Source organism: Thalassophryne amazonica, chromosome 7 (genome assembly GCF_902500255.1).
Source record: "Thalassophryne amazonica chromosome 7, fThaAma1.1, whole genome shotgun sequence".
NCBI lineage: Eukaryota > Metazoa > Chordata > Actinopteri > Batrachoidiformes > Batrachoididae > Thalassophryne > Thalassophryne amazonica.
Genome location: NC_047109.1, coordinates 99041511 through 99063040, shown reverse-complemented (window position 1 = coordinate 99063040; position 21530 = coordinate 99041511). Strand labels below are relative to the sequence as shown.

General features: G+C 39.8%; 1 protein-coding gene across 2 annotated transcripts in view; it reads left to right on the top strand.

Moving 5' to 3' along the window:
- The window catches only part of LOC117514664 (F-actin-uncapping protein LRRC16A-like), a 203485-nt gene that overhangs the window by 34702 nt on the left and 147253 nt on the right, over window positions 1–21530 (top strand). For both annotated transcript variants that reach the window (XM_034175232.1, XM_034175233.1), the window contains exon 3: window positions 6692–6789. In XM_034175232.1, coding sequence (XP_034031123.1) covers window positions 6692–6789 — 98 coding nt within the window. The remainder of the gene's footprint in view (window positions 1–6691; window positions 6790–21530) is intronic.

Here is a 21530-nt window from a genome sequence, read left to right as displayed (position 1 = left end):
TGAACCCTCATGCGCATGCGTGCGTTTTTTCACGCCTGTCGGTTACGTCATTCGCCAGTGGGCAGTCTTTGAGTGAGGAATGGTCCACCCCTCCTGTCGGAATCTCTTTGTCTGAGAACTTCCTGAGAGACTGACGCTTTGCTTGATCAAAATGTTTTCCAAAACTGTGAGGCACATCGAAGTGGACATCATTCGAGAAATTCAGCTGGTTTTCTGTGAAAAGTTTCACAGCTGATGAGAGATTATGGACTGTTGTTGTCGCTTTAGGGACTGCCCACAGAGCGGGACGTCGCAACGCGCCCTGAGCCGCCGCTGTCTGCCTGTTTTGAACTGAAAGCTTCCAAATTTAAGCCTCTGTTGACCCAGGACGTCGTGAGAGAACAGAGAACTTTCAGAAGAGGTCGGGATCAGCAGTTTATCCGGACATTCCACTGTTAAAGGAGATTTTATTAATGAAAGACGTGCGCGCGTCGGGACGCAGCTGGCGCGGTGCGACGGCACAGGAAAAACACCTCCGTGTTGATAACCATTTGTAAAAACCAGGCGGCTTTTGATGGCTTTCAGTTGAGTGAGAATCTGAGAAATTGTTTAACAGCTGGACATGTTCCAACTTGTCCTTAAGGCTTCCAACGGAGGTGTTTTTCCTGTGGCTGCGTCCCCACGCGTGGACCCGTCCGCACTTTCTTTCATTACAAAATCTCCTTTAACAGTGGAATGTCCGGATAAACTGCTGATCCGGACCTCTTCTGAAAGTTCTCTGTTCTCTCACGACGTCCTTGGTCAACAGAGGCTTAAATTTGGAAGCTTTCAGCTCAAAACAGGCAGACAGCGGCGGCTCAGGGCGCGTTGCGACGTCCCGCTCCGTGGGCAGTCCTTAAAGCAACAGCAGCAGTCCATAATCTCTCATCAGCCGTTAAAATTTTCACAGAAAACCAGCTGAATTTCTCGAATGATGTCCACTTCGATGTGCCTCACAGTTTTGGAAAAAAGTTTGATCAAGCAAAGCGTCAGTCCTCTCAGGAAGTTCTCAGACAAAAGAGATTCCGATGGGAGGGGTGGACAACTCCTCACTCAAAGCCAGCCCACAGGCGAATGACATAACCGACAGGCGTGAAAAAACTCTTGCATGCCCACGAGGGTTCAAGCTTGTCTGATGTAATCGCACGTGATTCAAATCCATATAGTTTTTCAAAAAAAATAAAACGGTCCGATACTTTTCTAACAGACCTCGTATACATAAATATATTTAAACATTTTTGTTTCCGTATTTGTATGCATGTGAACGCAGCTTAATGAAAAGAACTTATAGCGTTGAGTTATAGTCTCAGTATATCGATATTAAATTGCGACATAATGACTTTAAATAGACATTTATTTTACATAATTACATTAAGGCTCTTGTACAGTTCATTTTAGTATTTCAGAATTTGTTTTTGTAGTTGGTGCAGTTGATGAAGCACTGGCTGCCTTTTTTCCCCTCATTTCGCTTCTGTTTAACTGGCTCAAGGTGCTCTCTAAACCCTTAGTAATGGCCGCCATGTGGCACGCCGCTAGTCACGTGATGTCCATTCCAGGTCTGTATTTCCATGTCGAAATACATTTTTTAACCTAATTGCACTGGTGCTAGTAACAAAAATTTACTTGCACCAAAAAAAGTTACTTGCACAACCAAAAGTCAGTCTTATATCAACCTTAAAACTCCTCCTCTGATGTGTCAGACTCTTAATTCCTCTCTGGGGAGAGTTTGCCGCTGCTGCTGCTCAGTTTTTTGTTTTTTTTTTACGTGCGCGTGTGAACGAATCGTCCGGGAAGATTATTTTATTTATTAACTACACAGATGTATAATAAAACAAATGGTGACTGGCTTATAACACAATTATGACAGTTTCAGGGGAGAGAGACACTACGGAGCACTGGAAGTATCATCACAAAATGTTTTGCATGTGGAGAGAATGTGTGCACGTTTTATTATATTGTGCACTCGTTTTATGATATTGTGCGCACATTGACTATTAGTCAACAAACCAGCAGACAGTGTGATACATTTCCCCATTAGAAATGGATCTGGTCAGGGTATATCATCATATACACACAAGGACATAGGACATACAGAGAACTCCAGCTGCCCAGCATGACATCATCTGGAGTTTAAGCACATTAAAAAGAATGCTGAGGTTGAAGCGTGAGGATGACAATTTAGGTCATATTATGAAGTTAATTTTGAACGAAAGGAAAACGTGCACACGTTTTATTAATTTGAGGGCTCAATTAAAGGAAAACGTGTGCACGAATTATTATGGCCAGGAAAACGTGCGCACGTTTTATTAATTTGAGAGCACCTGTTATTAATTTGTGTGCTCACTTAAAGGAAAATGTGCGCACAAATTATCATGGCCAGAAAAAAAAATCACTTTAAGTGACGTCTCTTGGGTTCCATAAAGGAACCGCAGTGGCAGCACTTTTTTTCACGTGCTCGCGCGAACTAATCGTCTGTGAAGATAATTTTTTTTAACTACTCGGATGTATAATAAAACAAATGGTGACTGGTTTATAACACAATGATGATAGAGTTTGAGGACAGAGAGAGAGGAACCGCAGCCAGCCAGTTTTTTTTTTCTTTTCTTTGTTTACATGTGCACGCGAACACAACAAATGAAGCACAGCAACTCGCTCCGTGTGTCTGAGTCATAAAACGCAGGGAAAACGAAGACAATACACTGGAAATTGTTTTTTTTTTTCCTTATTTATTCATTTATTGGTTCATTTTACTGGTGCTTATAGTTGATAAAAGTTGGATAAAGTTACTTGCACCAGTGCAAGTGCAGTATAAAATACCTGCACCGCTCGAATAAAACGTGCACAAACTAGCACATGCACGTACTATTTCGAGCCCTGATTGTTGTAGTGTACTTTTTATTATTGGAATTTATTCTTTTATTTTAGAGTTATTTTGTTTAGTGCTTTGAGTAATGTGAAATTCCTATATAAAAAGTCATTATATTTATTATGATTAGTAACAAATGTTTGATTTTGCGGGGGGGGGGGGGGGGGGGGTATAAATTACATGAGTATAAGTCGCAGGACCTCCCGAACAGGAGGAAAATAAAAAGTGACTTATACTTTGGAAAATATGGTGCTGTGGTTTTTTTCTTTGTTGCTCAGTAATTCCAATCTTAGTGTTTTTAGTTTCTGTGTATATAGCAACATGAGAGAAAATTAATCCAAGGAGGTGGTTTACTTAATTGTGTTCTTAAAACAAGGTTTTAGACATTTTATAGTTCAAAATAAAATTGTTTCCTTAAATATTTTAATGTTTTTTATAATTGTTGAACCCGACTCTCTAAACTTGTTGCCAATTTATTTGATGTATTTCTGATATTTGGTATAAAGCAAAAACCTCCTTTTATCATATGTTAAAGAGTAACGATTCTTTACATTGGGGGTGTGTCATGGCAGGAATCAGTATTCCTGTGCTTTTTCATTAAGGCTACAACTACAGTAAAGTAGTATTTTCATTACTGATTATATTTTCAAATATTTTACGAGTATGGCCAAAGATAAACCTTTGTGTCTTGAAAATGTCAGAAATATGAGTTAAGGTTGTGACCCATCTGATCCGACATAATTCAAGTATCGTAAAATACCGATCCAACCCGTGACATTTTCCAATACGTGAGGAGCCACTGTGAATCCTCTCAACTAGGGCTGCAGCAATCGATTATTTTAGTAATCGAGTATTCTATTGATTATTCTGGCTATTAATCGAGTAATTGGATAAAAACTACTTTTGCGCTTTCAAACATCAATAGTCCAGGGCTCTTCCTAAGCAGTGTCACTGTGCCAAAGTCTTGACATTTTGCTGAAATGACGATGGGATGTGGCTTTCTGTTGTTGTTGTTTTTGTTTTGTTTTTTTCCCCAACTTGTAAAATGTAACCATTTTGAGTTTTTTTTTTTTTATTATTATTAAATGTTGGTGGACTGGGTCCCTACGTAACTTTTTTTTTATCCCTCTTTCTCTGCGATTCACCAGATGCATTTCAGCAGGAGGATGAACATGTAAGCCTCGCAGTCACTGGTTTTTGTTTGTTTTTTTTAAGTTACCGTGTTTGTAAAGCATTGTGTGTTGTCCAAAAAAAGCAAAAATGAAAAAGCGAAACACTCAGTCAGCGCAAGTCTGAACAAAACAGACAGCAGCCGGCTTCGACTATGGATGCCCGGCCGTCACTCACCACGTCGAGCAGACCGTGTGTTTTTCAATAATAGACAAACACACTACTTCACTTTAAATGTGCAGTAAGTCTATTTCAGATGATCAGTGTGGACCCTCTTTCTCTTTAAAGGCTTTATTTTACTCTGTGTTACATTGGAAAGTGGTAGCTTTAAGGGCTAAATTATTAGCTGTTACACGGCCAGAGCACATGCTCTAGACTTCTTCTGTTGTTTTTCTGGGGACGTTACAGCGCCACACACAGGCCTGGCATATGTACTACAACGTTAAACGAAGCTTCGAGGCACAGAATTTGCCTTGATCATTTTTTTATAATCAAATTATTTGTTATTCGAGTCATCGTTTCAGCCCTACTCTGAACTGCTGCTGTTTGCTCTGCTTTGTTTGTTGCTGAGTGTGAGGAGGCAAGGGGGGAGGTTTCTGAAGCTGAGCTGTTTGAGAGAGCTGTCTTCCACAGTGTTCTAGCTGCGGGTAGTGACAAATTTCCGCCCGGCTCTCTGGTGCAAATTGTCTGTTTGTCGAGCACGGATTTTCCAAAAAATGAACTGAATTATTGCTGAAAATGTGTGCTGAAAAGTTAGCCACTTCAGCATCCCCGAGGCTGTGAAAAACTTTGAAACTCCAGCACAGATCGCAGCTAAGAAGGACAGCCGAACAGAGATTCTATCCGCTGAAAGGGGAAAAAAATCTCCATTAAATTCCCGTGCGTGAGCATCGCTAATGTTACATTTAGAAATTTACAGCTTATATTACAGTTGAAAGGCTTCTTGTTTCCAAAAAGTTCGAAATTTTGCAGCACTAAAAACGAGAGAGAGGGAGAAAAAGTCAGAGAGAGAGAAAGAAAGACAGAGAGAAAGCGAAAGAGAGAGAACGAGAGCGCAAACAATAGACAGAAAGAGAGGGTGAGAGAGAACTTTATTTTTAATTTTTACTCTTAACACTTGATTTGACAAAGCAGCCGGTCTGCTCTGTGTCAGCCTGATCCCATTGGATCTCAGAAGCTAAGCAGTGCGGCATGCGGCTAGTATTTGGATGGGAGACTTCTTTGGAACACCAGCGGCTGTGTGTGTTTCTCCAGGTGTCACTGGAGTTGCATCAGGAAGGGCATCCGGCGTAAAACTTGTGCCAAGTACCAGTGCAGATCTATCCGATGTGGCGACCCCGAACAAAAAAACCGGGAGCAGCCGAATGGACGACAACAACACTTGATTTGACAATGTAAACATGTTTTACATGTCAATAAAGTTCCACTGTAATTGAACATTTAGAAGGAGAGAGAGGGAGACAGAGACAAACAAAGAGAGAGTGCTGTCTTTTCTCTTTAAGTATATAAAAATAAGGCTATATAAAAGTACTTAATTCCTTTAACCAATACATCAAATCTAGGCTTTCATCTTAGATACCCCTTCTGGCAAATTGTAGCTGAACGTTCAGGTCTCCTTTTTAAGAAAATCGTCATATAAATCAACAATAATGACTATAATAATAATATTAAAGGAAACAGAGCTCTGGTATCTGATTGGAAAAGTATTTGCAGATATCCAAATTCAGGTATCGAGATCGGATCGGAAGTGAAAAATTGTGGATCAGTGTATCCCTAATCCGAGTATCAATTTTGTACAAGTCATTTGCTCTGTACCTGATTAGGAAAAACCTGACAGGAACATACCTTGATTTGAACCATATCATAAGCTTGAAATGGTGATTTGTACAAACCATGAGAGAGGTGTATAGTTACACCCCTAGTCAGAAAATAATATGAATTAAGTGCACTATAATACTCACTAATGCAAACTATTAAAACCATGAAGACAACCGTCTGATTGGTTGTTAGAAAAAGCACTGCAGTGACGACACAGCAATTTAGAGATTTTCAAAATAAAGCACTCAGAACGGCCCGAGGGTGGTGGGGGATGCTGTGGCGCTACTTTTTTCCTTTTCTTTTCAGTTGCTTTAATTCACAAAACAGTTTTTCATCGCAACAAGAAATATTGTCATATTTTAATATTGTGAGATCTTGACACACCCTAACATTTACTGAGTCCAAATCTAGAGAATGTAGATGTGAGAACAGGGACTCATAGTATGTAAATTTAAAAAGTACATTCTTCTCTTTGGTGTGTCCAATCTGGAAGGTATTAATGTCTTTCGTAATATTATGTATATGTACTTTCTAATCAGTGGGTTTGGACAGTTTCTCATTTAGCGGCAGAAATCCAGTAATCTGCTGGTGGTGATGAAGTCAAACTGTTGAAATTCTCACTCAGCTTCAACTTTTGATTAAAACGTGGGTCCGAGTTAAGACTCGGAGTGAAATGGCTTATGAATTTATATAATACATGATAAACCACTTGACAGCGGCCCTTATCTTCTCTTGTCATTTAAAAAAACACCTTTTGACACCATTTCACAGAAATGTAAGAGTTTTCTAATCTGGTGTATGTGTGTGTGTGGTGTGCAGAGAGTGTGAGGGATGCGGTGGGGAGGAAGGTGAAGCTGTCGCTGAGGAGGAGAGTCAAACTGGAGATCAAAGGAGACAAAACGGAGAACAGAGTTTTGGTGAGTCGACTCCTCTTGCTTTAACCTCCACAATGAGGAATACAGTCTTGTCTTTTCTCCTCGTTTCTCTTGAAAGTTACATTTTTATAAGAGAACATCAAAGTCTCTTCAGTGATTAAAAGGATTTCTCAGCAAACATCTCTACTTTATGTCCTCAACTTTTGATGCACTTTGATCTTTTGGACTTTCGGTCAGATTTGCAATTTTGGGAAGACTATTCTTCACTGTAGTGAATATCTCTTATCACATTCAGATTGACACCAGCTGTGATTCACACTGCTGGAACAAGCAAGTAAAAGTGCTTCCAAGAATGATCTTGTTCCTTTGATCCTGCAGGTGGCATTGATATATATATATATATATATATATATATATATATATATATATATATATATATATATATATATATATATATATATATATATATATATATATATATATATAATATATAATATATATTTTAAGCAGAAATTACATCATCCAAGTAATATATGGGTGTCTTTAAAAGTGAGCAACATGCACATTCTGCAGAGAACATCTTCCAATTCAGGTGTCATGTCCCACACTTATGATTTTATGGGACGTTTCCATGATGCTGCTACCAAGGAACCCAATACTAGTGATTAACAGTTTACTGCAGTACTACTACTTGATGTCACCACATCCATCACACCATGGAACAGTCCTGGGTCCTGGGGAAAAACCACCCATGCAGAAATCTGGTCCATCCCCACCTCTTGAAAGTAACCATAAATCTGCTGCAGCTGCAATGTGAACATCTGCTTGACCTTCTGCTCCACTGGGCGTCTTCAGCACTGAGGCACCCGCAGCTCGATCATGCACAGAGAAGTGTGCCACATGATTGTGCTCCCTCACCTTGCAATTATACTCCTAATTTGAGTTCCCATAAGTAACCACTCATTTGACACACAGTCTTTCCATTGGAACCCAAGGAGACTCAGAAGATACCTGGTACCAGAGACATTCAGTCATCAACTTGGGTCACTGGTTAGCATCCAAGTCTTGCAATCATACAGTAAGACAGGAAGCACCAGGACCTGAAAGATTTGGACCTTCATCCTCCGACGAGTGAACAATGCCAGTGACCTCATGGCTCCATGAGTTGTTCCCCTCCCAATCTCAGTCTGAATATATGAGAAGTTTATTCTTCATACAGCACAATGACAAACCAAGACACTCCAATTCATCACTCAGTAATAGTATTATTATAGCTTTTATCAATGTACAAGCTCTGTTAGAAAAGTATCCGACCTTTTTATTTTTTTCAAAAACCATATGGATTTGAATCGCGTGTGATTGCATCAGCCAAGCTGAACCTTCATGCGCATGCGTGAGTTTTTTCACGCCTGTCGGTTGCGTCATTCGCCTGTGAGCAGGCTTTGTGTGAGCAGTGGTCCACCTCTCTCTTCGGATTTTTATTGCGAATAAATGTATGAACAATTTGGAGCTTTGCTGCATCAATTTTTTCCAGAAACTGTGAGAGACCTCCAGGTGGACACCATTCGGAAAATTCAGATGGCTTTCAGGGACAATTCTATGGGGATTACACAGATTAAGGAGTGCTCCAGCCGGTTTAAAGACCGCCCACAGCTGCTGAGAGTGCGCCGCGCTCCGAGCGCCGATCGACAGAAATGAAGCAGTTCATTTTGAGCCTCTGGCTACTGAGCTATTTCAGATTTAATCAGAGAATTGGTCGCAGACAGAGCCTAAGATCAAATGCAATGACATTTCGCCTATCATTTTGCAATATAATCATTTATTGGCATCAGGTTGTTATTGCAGGAATAAGAAACTGATGTAACCTGCTGGACCTTTGTTGCTGTGTTTTACTCAGAATGTTTACTGTACCCTGATTTGGGGTGTTTGATGGCAGATGTGCTGCTCTGTTTTCGCAATTACCGCTGCACACTGTTCCTGCAGGTGTGCAGCAGCACTCGTCTGTTTGAGATGAGATGTGCGTCAGCTGCACAAATGTCACTTTGCAGCCAGATTACAGATGTGCAGCTGCGACAGCACTCAGACGTTAAATTGTTGTATTTCAATTCACTCCACACCTGTTATGGCAGCGCTGTCTGTGTACATTAATAATAATATTAGTCAATTCAATTTCAATTTATTTTCATTTATATAGCACCAAATCACAACAGAGTTGCATCAAGGCGCGTCACACAAGTAAGGCCTAATCTTACTAACCACCAAAGCAACAGTGGTAAGGATAAACTCCCTCTGAGGAAGAAACCTCAAGCAGAGCAGACTCAAAGGGGTGACCCTCTGCTTGGGCCATGCTACAAACATAAATTACAGAACAATTCACAAAACGAATATACAGGAAATGCTGTTGGTGCACAGGACAGGAGGATCGCCAGCACAAATACAACTCCCATCTCTGGATGGAGCTGCACCTTAAACAGAGAGAAAAAACTGAATCAGGCATCAGAAAGACAAGAAATATAGTATAATTTGCTAGCATTAAACAACAAGAAAGAGAAATACTAAGGTGATCGCCGGCCACTAGCCCTAAACTTCACTAAAAGACCCAGACTTTAGGTAAAGGTGAGGCCGCGGTACGCTCCTTTTCCTAATAAAATTAATTAAAAGAATAAAAAGCGTAAAACAAAACTGTACCAGTATGCTAGCCATACAAAAGGGAAAATAAGTGCGTCTTAAGTCTGGACTTGAAAGTCTCCACAGAATCTGACTGTTTTATTGACGCAGGGAGATCATTCCACAGAACAGGGGCACGATAAGAGAAAGCTCTGTGACCTGCAGACTTCTTATTCACCCTAGGGACACAAAGTAGTCCTGCACCCTGAGAACGTAAAGCCCGAGCCGGTACGTAAGGTTTAATTAGGTCAGCTAGGTAGGGAGGTGCCAGTCCATGAATAATTTTATAGGTTAGTAGCAGAACCTTAAAATCTGATCTCACTGGGACAAGAAGCCAGTGAAGGGATTCCAAAATGGGTGTAATGTGGTTGTACTTTGTGCTTTGTGTCAAAAGTCTTGCTGCAGCATTTTGAACCAATTGGACTGCGGTAAACCAGAAAATAGAATATTGCAGTAGTCCAATCTAGGAGAGATAAAGGCATGGATCAGGGTCTCAGCATCAGCCATAGACAGGATGGGACGAATCTTCGCTATATTTCGCAGGTGGAAGAAAGCAGTCCTCATAATAATTCTAATGTGGAGGTCAAAGGACTTTGTAGGAACAAAAATTACCCCAGGGTTCCTCACTTTTTCAGTGTGATGTATGACACACGAGCCAAGGCTGAGCGTTAACTGGTCAAATTGATGCTGATGTCTCACTGGACCAAGAACCATCATTTCAGTCTTATGAGTTTAAAAGTAGGAAGTTTCTAGATATCCAACTTCTCACTGATGCAAGGCAATCTTCTAAGGATTTTATGTGAACGAGATCACCAGCAGTTATCGGCATGTATAACTGAGTATCATCAGCATAGCAGTGAAAGGTAATGTAGGACTGCTTTTTTGCATTTGCGCAATATCTCTAAAATTAGAAAGGTCTTGTCTCACAGTGATACTGAAAAGACAGACACCCTCTCTACTTTTAAGATTAAGCTTAAAACTTTCCTTTTTGAAAAAGCTTATAGTTAGGGCTGGATCAGGTGACCCTGAACCATCCCTTAGTTATGCTGCTATAGACTTAGACTGCTGGGGGTTTTCCCATGATGCACCCAGTGTTTCTTTTTATTCACCTCTTTTTGCTCTCTATGCACCACTCTGCTTTTAATCATTGGTGATTGATCTCTGCTGTCTTCCACAGCATGTCTTTTTCCTGATTCTCTCCCCTCAGCCCCAACCAGTCCCAGCAGAAGACTGCCCCTCCCTGAGCCTGGTTCTGCTGGAGGTTTCTTCCTGTTAAAAGGGAGTTTTCCTTCTCACTTCACCAAGTGCTTGCTCACAGGGGGTCGTTTTGACCGTTGAGGTTTTTCTGTAATTATTGTATGGCTTTTGCCTTACAATATAAAGCGCCTTGGGGCGACTGTTTGTTGTGATTTGGCGCTATATAAATAAAATTGATTTGATTTAATCCCAAAATGCCACAATATGTGCCCAAGGGGTGCTAAATAAAGTGAGAAAAGCAGGGGCCTAAGATGGACCCCTGTGGAATCCTAAATTTCATGTCACTAAGGTTAGAGGTAGTGTTACTGTACAAAACACAGTAAGAACAACTGGTCAAGTATGGCGTCAGCCATGCAAGGGCACTCCCAGTAATCCCAAAATGATTTTCCAGCGTACCAAGTAGAATTTGATGATCCACTGTATCAAATGCAGCACTGAGATCTAACAGCACCAGAACCATAGTGGTGTCTGAATCCATTGTAAGCAGAAGATCATTCACCACTTTAGTGAGAGCCATCTCTGTGGAATGATATTGTCTAAAAGCAGACTGCAGTGGCTCAAAGAGATTATTCTCAGTAAGATAGTCTATGAGCTGCCTTGACACCACTTTTTCCAGAATTTTTTTGATATCAGCCGATAGTTTTTCAATACACTAGGGTTAAGATTAGGTTTCTTAAGTAATTGTTTAATCACTGCAGATTTGAAACATTTAGGAACAGATCCAGAAGTTAAAGAAAGATTAATAATTTCCAGCACAGTCGGCCCAAGAGTGGACCACAGGTCCTTAAACAGTTTTGTTGGTATAGGATCAAATAAACAGGTTGCGCTTTTTGTTGATGTCACGGGTTTCGTCAGCATGCCTAGTGAGATACTATCAAATTCTGTAACTCTGGGTAATACCTCAGTAATGGCGCCCACCTCAATAGCAGGGTGTAGTGGCTGGATTAAGGCATGCTGGGATATGTTTAACCTAATGTCTTCAATTTTCTTCTCAAAGTAATCCAGGAAATCTTGTGCTGTAAAAGGATAGCGAACTACAGGTGGTTGTCCATGAATAAGTGTTGCCACCGTGTCAAACAAGAACTTTGAGTTATGCTTGTTTTGTTGATCAAATCAGAGTAATAGGTCCACTTTGTAGCCAATAACGCATGCTTGTAGTCTAAGATGGCATCATGCCATGCAAGGTGGAATACTTCTAATTTTGAACAATGCCATTTCCGTTTTAGACCTCTTGCCTTATGCTTGAGGTCATGCAGGTAATCATTGAACCAAGGTGACTGTGATTTGGGGGAGCATGGTTTTAACACAGGTGGTGCAATCATGTCGAGTGTAGTTTTGAGCACTGAGTTTAAACTATCCACTAGTCTGTCTACTGATTGGGTATATTCCAGATGTGAATCTAAGACATCAGGCAGTCTAAGTTGAGGCATTGATGCATCGCCATCGTGATATATAAGGTTGTTGTTCCACTAAACACGGCAGCGAAACTGTAAACTTAATAAGTGAGCGATCAGAGACCACTGATGTAAGAGGCATGATGTCATTGTTCGTGACAGCAATACCACGTGTGAGAACCAGATCCAGGATATTTCCACTAATGTGCGTCGAGTCCCGAATGTATTGCCGAAATCCTAATGCATCCACAATTTCCATAAATGATTTGCAGAGGGGATCAGAAGGCTTATTTATATGAATGTTAAAGGTACCAATGATCAGAATGTTATCTGCACTAGTTGACAAGTTTGAGATGAACGCACCAAATTTCTCTAAGAATTCAGAATATGGGCCGGGGGGCTTATATACAGTGACAAAGTAATACGGCTGATTTTTATTCTTCTGACCTTGGCAATGCGTAATATCCTGAGCAGAGCGGAGAATCAGATGCTCAATCGAGTTATATTTGTGACCCCCAACAGCTAATAAGCTAAACCTAGATTTATAAGTAAGAGCAACACCCCTACCTTGATTCGCATCACGAGGGACATGACTAAATGTATATGCTGGTGGGCAGGCCTCATTTATGGGGAGGACAGCTGTAGGTTTAAGCCAGGTTTCACATAACCCAATCATATCTAAGTGATGATCAATAATTAGATCTTTAATCAACAAAGATTTTGAGGACAGTGATCTTACGTTAACGAGACCCAGACTAAGGACCTCAGTGGGGTTGACAGTTGAACTGTTTAGATTTAGGGGTGGTTCCAGAGTAGCATATATAAGATTATAAGATGCCTAGAAGTAGGTTTAGGTTTGAGACATTCCACACACGTTGTAGGTAGCAGACACAAAATCTTTGCTATTGCTGGAACAACCACTGGGCCATCCTCAATTTCAACATCATCCAGTATAGTAATGGGTATTAAGTTTGCAAAGCATATCCCTCTATGATTTTTATGGACACATCTGTGGAAGCAGACCACAGTCTCAACTTGTTGAATTTCCCTCCCTGGCAGATAAACTGCACTATCACCATAGTGGATTTTCTGCACTAATTTCCCCACTAAGCTAATGGATTCCACATTCACATTTGTCATAAGCCTTGCAGCGTCTCTAATCACCTGCTCCGTGGCCTTCTGTAAATTCCTAATGTTACCCTCCCTGTAGCGCTCTATCTATGTTTGCAGACAAGATGGCAGCGCCTTCCCCATTAGGGTGGAGGCCGTCCGGCATCAGCAAGCCACGGCGGCCCCAGAACGAAGACCAGTTATCAATAAAGCTAAAGCCTTGCTGTCTACAAAATTGCGCCAGCCACCTATTTAACGATGTCAGCCTGCTAAACGCCTCATCAGTACCCCGGGAGGGGAGGGGAACAGTAATATTTATTATATTTATTTTTTGTGTGCATGCATAGCACATTTCACTTAAAACCAGCAGGTACGACTTGCACTCAGTTTCCGTTGTTTGATTGTCTGTTCCGAAAGGTTCGTGCCAGACTTGGTAAACAATCTTTTTTAAGTTTGCTGCTTGGACTCTCCTGCAGACAGAAGAGCTGACCTCACTCACAGATTTTAAACACATTGCAATGCGACTGGAGGCAGATCCTATTGGAATTTGTGGCTTCCTCCTTTCTGAGCCTAATGTATTTCCCACCGTCTGATTATTTCCAGGTCTATTGTATATTGCTTATGTATATTTTGTTTTGGTATATGATGATTTCTACAAATTTATGCAAGTTTTCTGAACTGTGACAGCTGTCTTGGCCAGGGCTCTAATACATATTGAATTTAAAAAAAATTAGCAGTGATTCAGTAGTTTCATCATACAGAAGCTGGGAGTAGATGAGCAGCATTTTTCGGCACAAAATGATGCAAAGGTGTACGAGTCCAAAAGGAGAAGTGTAAAATTCCATCTGAGTGTTTTTTTTTTGTTTGGGTTTTTTTTTTTTTGTTTGGGTTTTTTTTTTTTTGGCTTTTGTTCCAGATGCAAAGCATGTGAATGATCCTGTGACTTTCCTTTTGACTCTGGATGACCAGACTGAACAAATAAATCATTGTTGTTCTGCAGAAACAAGATTGAGAATCTGTTTGTGTGTGTAGGTTGAAACAAAAGCAAATACGCCGTGGAATTATTAAATGCGGGAGAAATGGCATCATATCACAGGTGAAGATCAGATGCTGCATAATAAGTGTGACTACAGATTCCTGGATGTTTGCATCATCAATCCGCCGATAGCAGGGTGTTGTTTACACTGTGTGTATGTGGCCAAGATGATGTAAAAGTGTCTGAACAGATTTCCTTCAAACTTGGTGGGAATATTACTTGGTTAGATTTCTAGATGTGATTATATTTTAAAGGAGTTTGGTCAAAAGTCAAGGAAAATGTGGTCTGAAATAACTTTTTTTTTGTCTATGTTTTGTCCATCTGCACCAATCAGATGAGGGATACCACATTGTAAACTGTGTCTGGCACTTAATTACCTAGCGAGGAGTGCTCTTTCAGATTTATTTGAAATTATAAGACACCTTGTTTTCATGCACCACCATGGTAACAAGTTACTTTTTAGGAAAAATAAGCAGAAAATCTGTGCACAGCTTTGCCTAATTCTGAGAGAGACACACACACACAAAAGAAAATAAAAATCCTAACATATTTCACAGGCCTGGAAGTAATCATTAGTTGGTAGATTAGAATCAGTTAATATGTTTATTTTCTGGATTAAACCATTAGTTTGTCCATAAAATGTCTGAAAATGGTGAAATTTATCGATCAGTTCATGCAAGCTCAAGATGACGTCCTCAAATGTCTTGTTTTGTCTACAACTCAGATATTGAGTTTACTGTTAGAAATGCGTAAATAAACCAGAAAATACTCTCTTGTAAGAAGGGGAAATTGAAGAATTTGCACAATTTATAAAAACAAATACTGAAAGCTATTAATTAACAAAATAGCTGGCAGTTAATTTAATCAGTTTTAATTTGTCGATTAATTTTTGCCCCTCTAGTTCAGACAGTGACATGGGTCTGCGTACATTATAAAGTAGACAGCTGATAACCAGGAGTATAGTTTTTATTTTTTATACCGTACAGTCCTCCCAGTTCAGCAGCACTTTTCAGTCAGACTGGGAGCAGAGCTCTGCGCGGCCCGAAGCCCCTCTTAAACACACTAAAGCTTGATAGATACAGTCGTCTCCCTTTGAAGATGGAAGGATGAAGGCGGTAGAGATAATAACCTCCGACTATCAAACACACCCTGGGGGGAGAGGAGAGGAGAATAATAGACAGAGGGAGAGTTAAAACCGGAAAACTACACCAGCGCCGAGATGCTACAGAGATTAATATGTGTCAAATTGTGAAGACAGCACAGTGTAAATCTCTTCCCAGCGAATCAGAAATAAAGAGCAGAAGGCTAACTCTGTCAGCTCTTTGTTTTTTGTTAAAGCAGAAAGGATTGTCCGACATTGAACTTCTGGCTGTTTCTTTGGTGATCTACATTCAATAACTGGATCAGCAGCGTTTGCAGTACGACATATAAACAGTTGAATAATTTGATTAAACGATACTTGATGTCCATCTACAATTGTTGCTGAAAGCTGATGCGCCTGCTGCGTGTCCATGTGTTTGTTTGTGCTGGTGGGGCCAGAAGGAGGTTACAGTCACAACGTACTATCACCTCCTGGTGCAGTGTAGCAGATTGTCTTGGTGTGTGTTTGTCCTAGTTAGTGACCGTCACTAATGTTTAACCTTTTTATTGCATCATTTGTGTGCTTTGTGTGTGGAATGGCAGTAACACAACACGTGTGAGAAAGTGTGCATCAACACAGTGACACCTGATTTTAATCTCTAATGAAAAAGAAAAGTGTGAATCTTCATTGTGTTGTGCAGTTGCACAGACAAGTGACATGAGTCACGTTTCACTCAGGCATTCAAGTCAGGTACTGTTCATGCTGTTGACCCGGACAGACGTACTTGAGACACCTGAGATGAGGGGAAATCAGTACAGGATATAGAATGTAAAACTTGTGACAATGACTGTACTACTCTGTACATCTCTCTGAGTGCTCATCTACAATCCCTGGCAAAAATATCAACTCAATCAACTTCAATCAACTTTTTTCTTGTATAGCGCCAAATCACAACAAACAGTTGCCCCAAGGCGCTCCACATTGCAAGGCAAGGCCATACAATAATTATGAAACACAGTCTACGTCTAAAGCAACATAACCAAGGGATGGTCCAGGGTCACCCGATCCAGCCCTAACTATAAGCCTTAGCGAAAAGGAAAGTTTTAAGCCTAATCTTAAAAGTAGAGAGGGTATCTGTCTCCCTGATCTGAATTGGGAGCTGGTTCCACAGGAGAGGAGCCTGAAAGCTGAAGGCTCTGCCTCCCATTCTACTCTTACAAACCCTAGGAACTACAAGTAAGCCCGCAGTCTGAGAGCGAAGCGCTCTAATGGGGTAATATGGTACTATGAGGTCCCTAAGATAAGATGGGACCTGATTATTCAAAACCTTATAAGTAAGAAGAAGAATTTTAAATTCTATTCTAGCATTAACAGGAAGCCAATGAAGGGAGGCCAACACGGGTGAGATATGCTCTCTCCTGCTAGTCCCCGTCAGTACTCTAGCTGCAGCATTCTGAACCAACTGAAGGCTTTTTAGGGAACTTTTAGGACAACCTGATAATAATGAATTACAATAGTCCAGCCTAGAGGAAACAAATGCATGAATTAGTTTTTCAGCATCACTCTGAGACAAGACCTTTCTGATTTTAGAGATATTGCGTAAATGCAAAAAGGCAGTCCTACATATTTGTTTAATATGCGCTTTGAATGACATATCCTGATCAAAAATAACTCCAAGATTTCTCACAGTATTACTAGAGATCAGGGAAATGCCATCCAGAGTAACGATCTGGTTAGACACCATGCTTCTAAGATTTGTGGGGCCAAGTACAATAACTTCAGTTTTATCTGAGTTTAAAAGCAGGAAATTAGAGGTCATCCATGTCTTTATGTCTGTAAGACAATCCTGCAGTTTAGCTAATTGGTGCGTATCCTCTGGCTTCATGGATAGATAAAGCTGGGTATCATCTGCGTAACAATGAAAATTTAAGCAATACCGTCTAATAATACTGCCCAAGGGAAGCATGTATAAAGTGAATAAAATTGGTCCTAGCACAGAACCTTGTGGAACTCCATAATTAACTTTAGTCTGTGAAGAAGATTCCCCATTTACATGAACAAACTGTAATCTATTAGACAAATATGATTCAAACCACCGCAGCGCAATGCCTTTAATACCTATGACATGCTCTAATCTCTGTAATAAAATTTTATGGTCAACAGTATCAAAAGCAGCACTGAGGTCCAACAGAACAAGCACAGAGATAAGTCCACTGTCTGAAGCCATAAGAAGATCATTTGTAACCTTCACTAATGCTGTTTCTGTACTATGATGAATTCTAAAACCTGACTGAAACTCTTCAAATAGACCATTCCTCTGCAGGTGATCAGTTAGCTGTTTTACAACTACCCTCTCAAGAATCTTTGAGAGAAAAGGAAGGTTGGAGATTGGCCTATAATTAGCTAAGATAGCTGGGTCAAGTGATGGCTTTTTAAGTAATGGTTTAATTACTGCCACCTTAAAGGCCTGTGGTACATAACCAACTAACAAAGATAGATTGATCATATTTAAGATTGAAGCATTAAATAATGGTAGGACTTCCTTGAGCAGTCTGGCAGGAATGGGGTCTAATAAGCATGTTGATGGTTTGGATGAAGTAACTAATGAAAATAACTCAGACAGAACAATCGGAGAGAAAGAGTCTAACCAAATACCGGCATCACTGAAAGCAGCCAAAGATAACGATACATCTTTGGGATGGTTATGAGTAATTTTTTCTCTAATAGTCAAAATTTTGTTAGCAAAGAAAGTCATGAAGTCATTACTAGTTAAAGTTAATGGAATACTCAGCTCAATAGAGCTCTGACTCTTTGTCAGCCTGGCTACAGTGCTGAAAAGAAACCTGGGGTTGTTCTTATTTTCTTCAATTAGTGATGAGTAGAAAGATGTCCTAGCTTCACAAAGGGCTTTCTTATAGAGCAACAAACTCTTTTTCCAGGCTAAGTGAAGATCTTCTAAATTAGTGAGACGCCATTTCCTCTCCAACTTACGGGTTATCTGCTTTAAGCTACGAGTTTGTGAGTTATACCACGGAGTCAGACACTTCTGATTTAAAGCTCTCTTTTTCAGAGGAGCTACAGCATCCAAAGTTGTCTTCAATGAGGATGTAAAACTATTGACAAGATACTCTAACTCCCTTACAGAGTTTAGGTAGCTACTCTGCTCTGTGTTGGTATATGACATTAGAGAACATAAAGAAGGAATCATATCCTTAAACCTAGTTACAGCGCTTTCTGAAAGACTTCTAGCGTAATGAAACTTATTCCCCACTGCAGGGTAGTCCATCAGGGTAAATGTAAATGTTATTAAAAAATGATCAGACAAAAGGGAGTTTTCAGGGAATACTGTTAAGTCTTCTATTTCCATACCATAAGTCAGAACAAGATCTAAAATATGATTAAAGTGGTGGGTGGACTCATTTACTTTTTGAGCAAAGCCAATAGAGTCTAATAATAGATTAAATGCAGTGTTGAGGCTGTCATTCTCAGCATCTGTGTGGATGTTAAAATCGCCCACTATAATTATCTTATCTGAGCTAAGCACTAAGTCAGACAAAAGGTCTGAAAATTCACAGAGAAACTCACAGTAACGACCAGGTGGACGATAGATAATAACAAATAAAACTGTTTTTTGGGACTTCCAATTTGGATGGACAAGACTAAGATACAAGCTTTCAAATGAATTAAAGCTCTGTCTAGGTTTTTGATTAATTAATAAGCTGGAATGGAAGATTGCTGCTAATCCTCCGCCCCGGCCCGTGCTACGAGCATTCTGACAGTTAGTGTGACTCGGGGGTGTTGACTCATTTAAACTAACATATTCATCCTGCTGTAACCAAGTTTCTGTAAGGGAGAATAAATCAATATGTTGATCAATTATTATATCATTTACCAACAGGGACTTAGAAGAAAGAGACCTAATGTTTAATAGACCACATTTAACTGTTTTAGTCTGTGGTGCAAAAATATGTAATCACTCAATTCTGAGGAAAAAATTATGGAATCATGAAAAACAAAAGAACGCTCCAACACATCACTAGTATTTTGTTGCACCACCTCTGGCTTTTATAACAGCTTGCAGTCTCTGAGGCATGGACTTAATGAGTGACAAACAGTACTCTTCATCAATCTGGCTCCAACTTTCTCTGATTGCTGTTGCCAGATCAGCTTTGCAGGTTGGAGCCTTGTCATGGACCATTTTCTTCAACTTCCACCAAAGATTTTCAATTGGATTAAGATCCGGACTATTTGCAGGCCATGACATTGACCTTGTGTCTTTTTGCAAGGAATGTTTTCACAGTTTTTGTTCTATGGCAAGATGCATTATCATCTTGAAAAATGATTTCATCATCCCCAAACATCCTTTCAATTGATGGGATAAGAAAAGTGTCCAAAATATCAACATAAACTTGTGCATTTATTGATGATGTAATGACAGCCATCTCCCCAGTGCCTTTACCTGACATGCAGCCCCATATCATCAATGACTGTGGAAATTTACATGTTCTCTTCAGGCAGTCATCTTTATCAATCTCATTGGAATGATTTTATGCAGGTGTTAGTTTTGGGGATGAAAACTTACAGGGTGATTCCATAATTTATTCCTCAGAATTGAGTGAGTCCATATTTTTTCCCTCTGCTTGGTCTAAAAAAGTACTGACTGTCACAATTATTTTTCCTGATTTCTTATAGTGTTTCTTAAAGCCAGAAAGTTGCCATTTGAAATTACTTTAGTTTTGTGTCATGTCTGTGATTTGCTTTTTTTCTACAAAATTAAACAACTGAATGAACATCCTCCGAGGCCGGTGATTCCATAATTATTGCCAGGGGTTGTAGTTGAATTATTGTTACTCTTCCCAAGGAGGTAGTGTCTTCGTTGGCATTTGTCTGTTAGCAGACTAACTCAAAAAGTAATAGAGATTTCAATCACAGTTGGTGAGCAGATAAATAATATTACAAATAACAAACAAGTGACTTAAGTTTGGAGGTGATTAGGAGTATCTTCTGGAACTGAAAACCAGAAGACTGTTTGGCACATAGCAACATTTAACTCAGAAAGTTGTCAGAGGATGTTGATGAAATGTGCTGAGCAGATGGAAAATATCCTAGAAAATGAAGGATTTTATTTTGAATTTGGATCCAGAAGTGGTTTCAAGCAGCATGTGGCCTACTGTCATCTCAACCTGATGATCTTTGTGGATTTGACTCATCTTTCTTCTTCTTCTTTTTTTCCTTTGTTTGTCTAAGTTAGGTTGTGGGTGTGTGTGTGTTATGATCTGTGGTCAGAAGAGAGTCTGGCAAAAGCCACACTAACCTTACCGTTGTAGTCACTGCTTAAAGACTTCTATTTTTAGCTTTGCTTACATCTTTTGTGGCTGGAAATCTTTTTGCAAACAAGACTTGAAATTTTTTTCTCTTTAGTCTGTGTTCAGGCTGAGTTCACCTTCAGTGCAACTGAGGATATAATTTTGTCTATTAGTTACCTCTTTTTCAAGGTCCCTTGACATTTCTGTCATATTTCTGTGGTAATTATTATCATAATTGGGGTGACATTCAGAGCAAACCAGGCAGAAAACGTGTCACACAGTCCACCATTTCCCTCCGAGTCTACGCTACAGTGAGCGTTCTGAACTCGATTGTAGAAAACAGGTTTTGTCTGAAACGTTAGGATGCACTGTTTTTTCCAACAATATATTTATTTGTCAGTTTAGTTTTTTTAAGTTACATGAACAAACGTAAGAGAACATCCTCTCAGACACAAAAATCACAGTATTAAAAAAAATCATATCCATTAAAAAATCAATCCAAATTCACAGGGACTGTCTCTAAACTGTTCTTATGTGTCATCTTCCTCTTGATCTTCTGTTAAGTCCATGCCCTCAGTGAAGAGTATGAAAGGTCTCCATATACTTTCAACATGTCCTTTTTCCCTTTCAGTATGTATGTGATCTTTTCCAGTGGAAGTGTAGCCAGTGTTTATTTGATCCACTGTCCAACACTTTTGCAGTACATTTTTCCAATGTACTGCAATTAGCTTTTTTGCTTGTAAAAGGCAAATATCAATAAAGAGATGGCCATTTTTTTAAACCTGTGTATTTTGGGATATATACCTAAAATTAGAAAAGATGGTTCCAATGGCAGGTCTTTGGCATTAATGTCTTTCACTTCTTCTTTGTCTTTCGGCTGTTCCCATTAGGGGTTGCCACAGCAGATCAATCATTTCCATCTCACCCTGTAT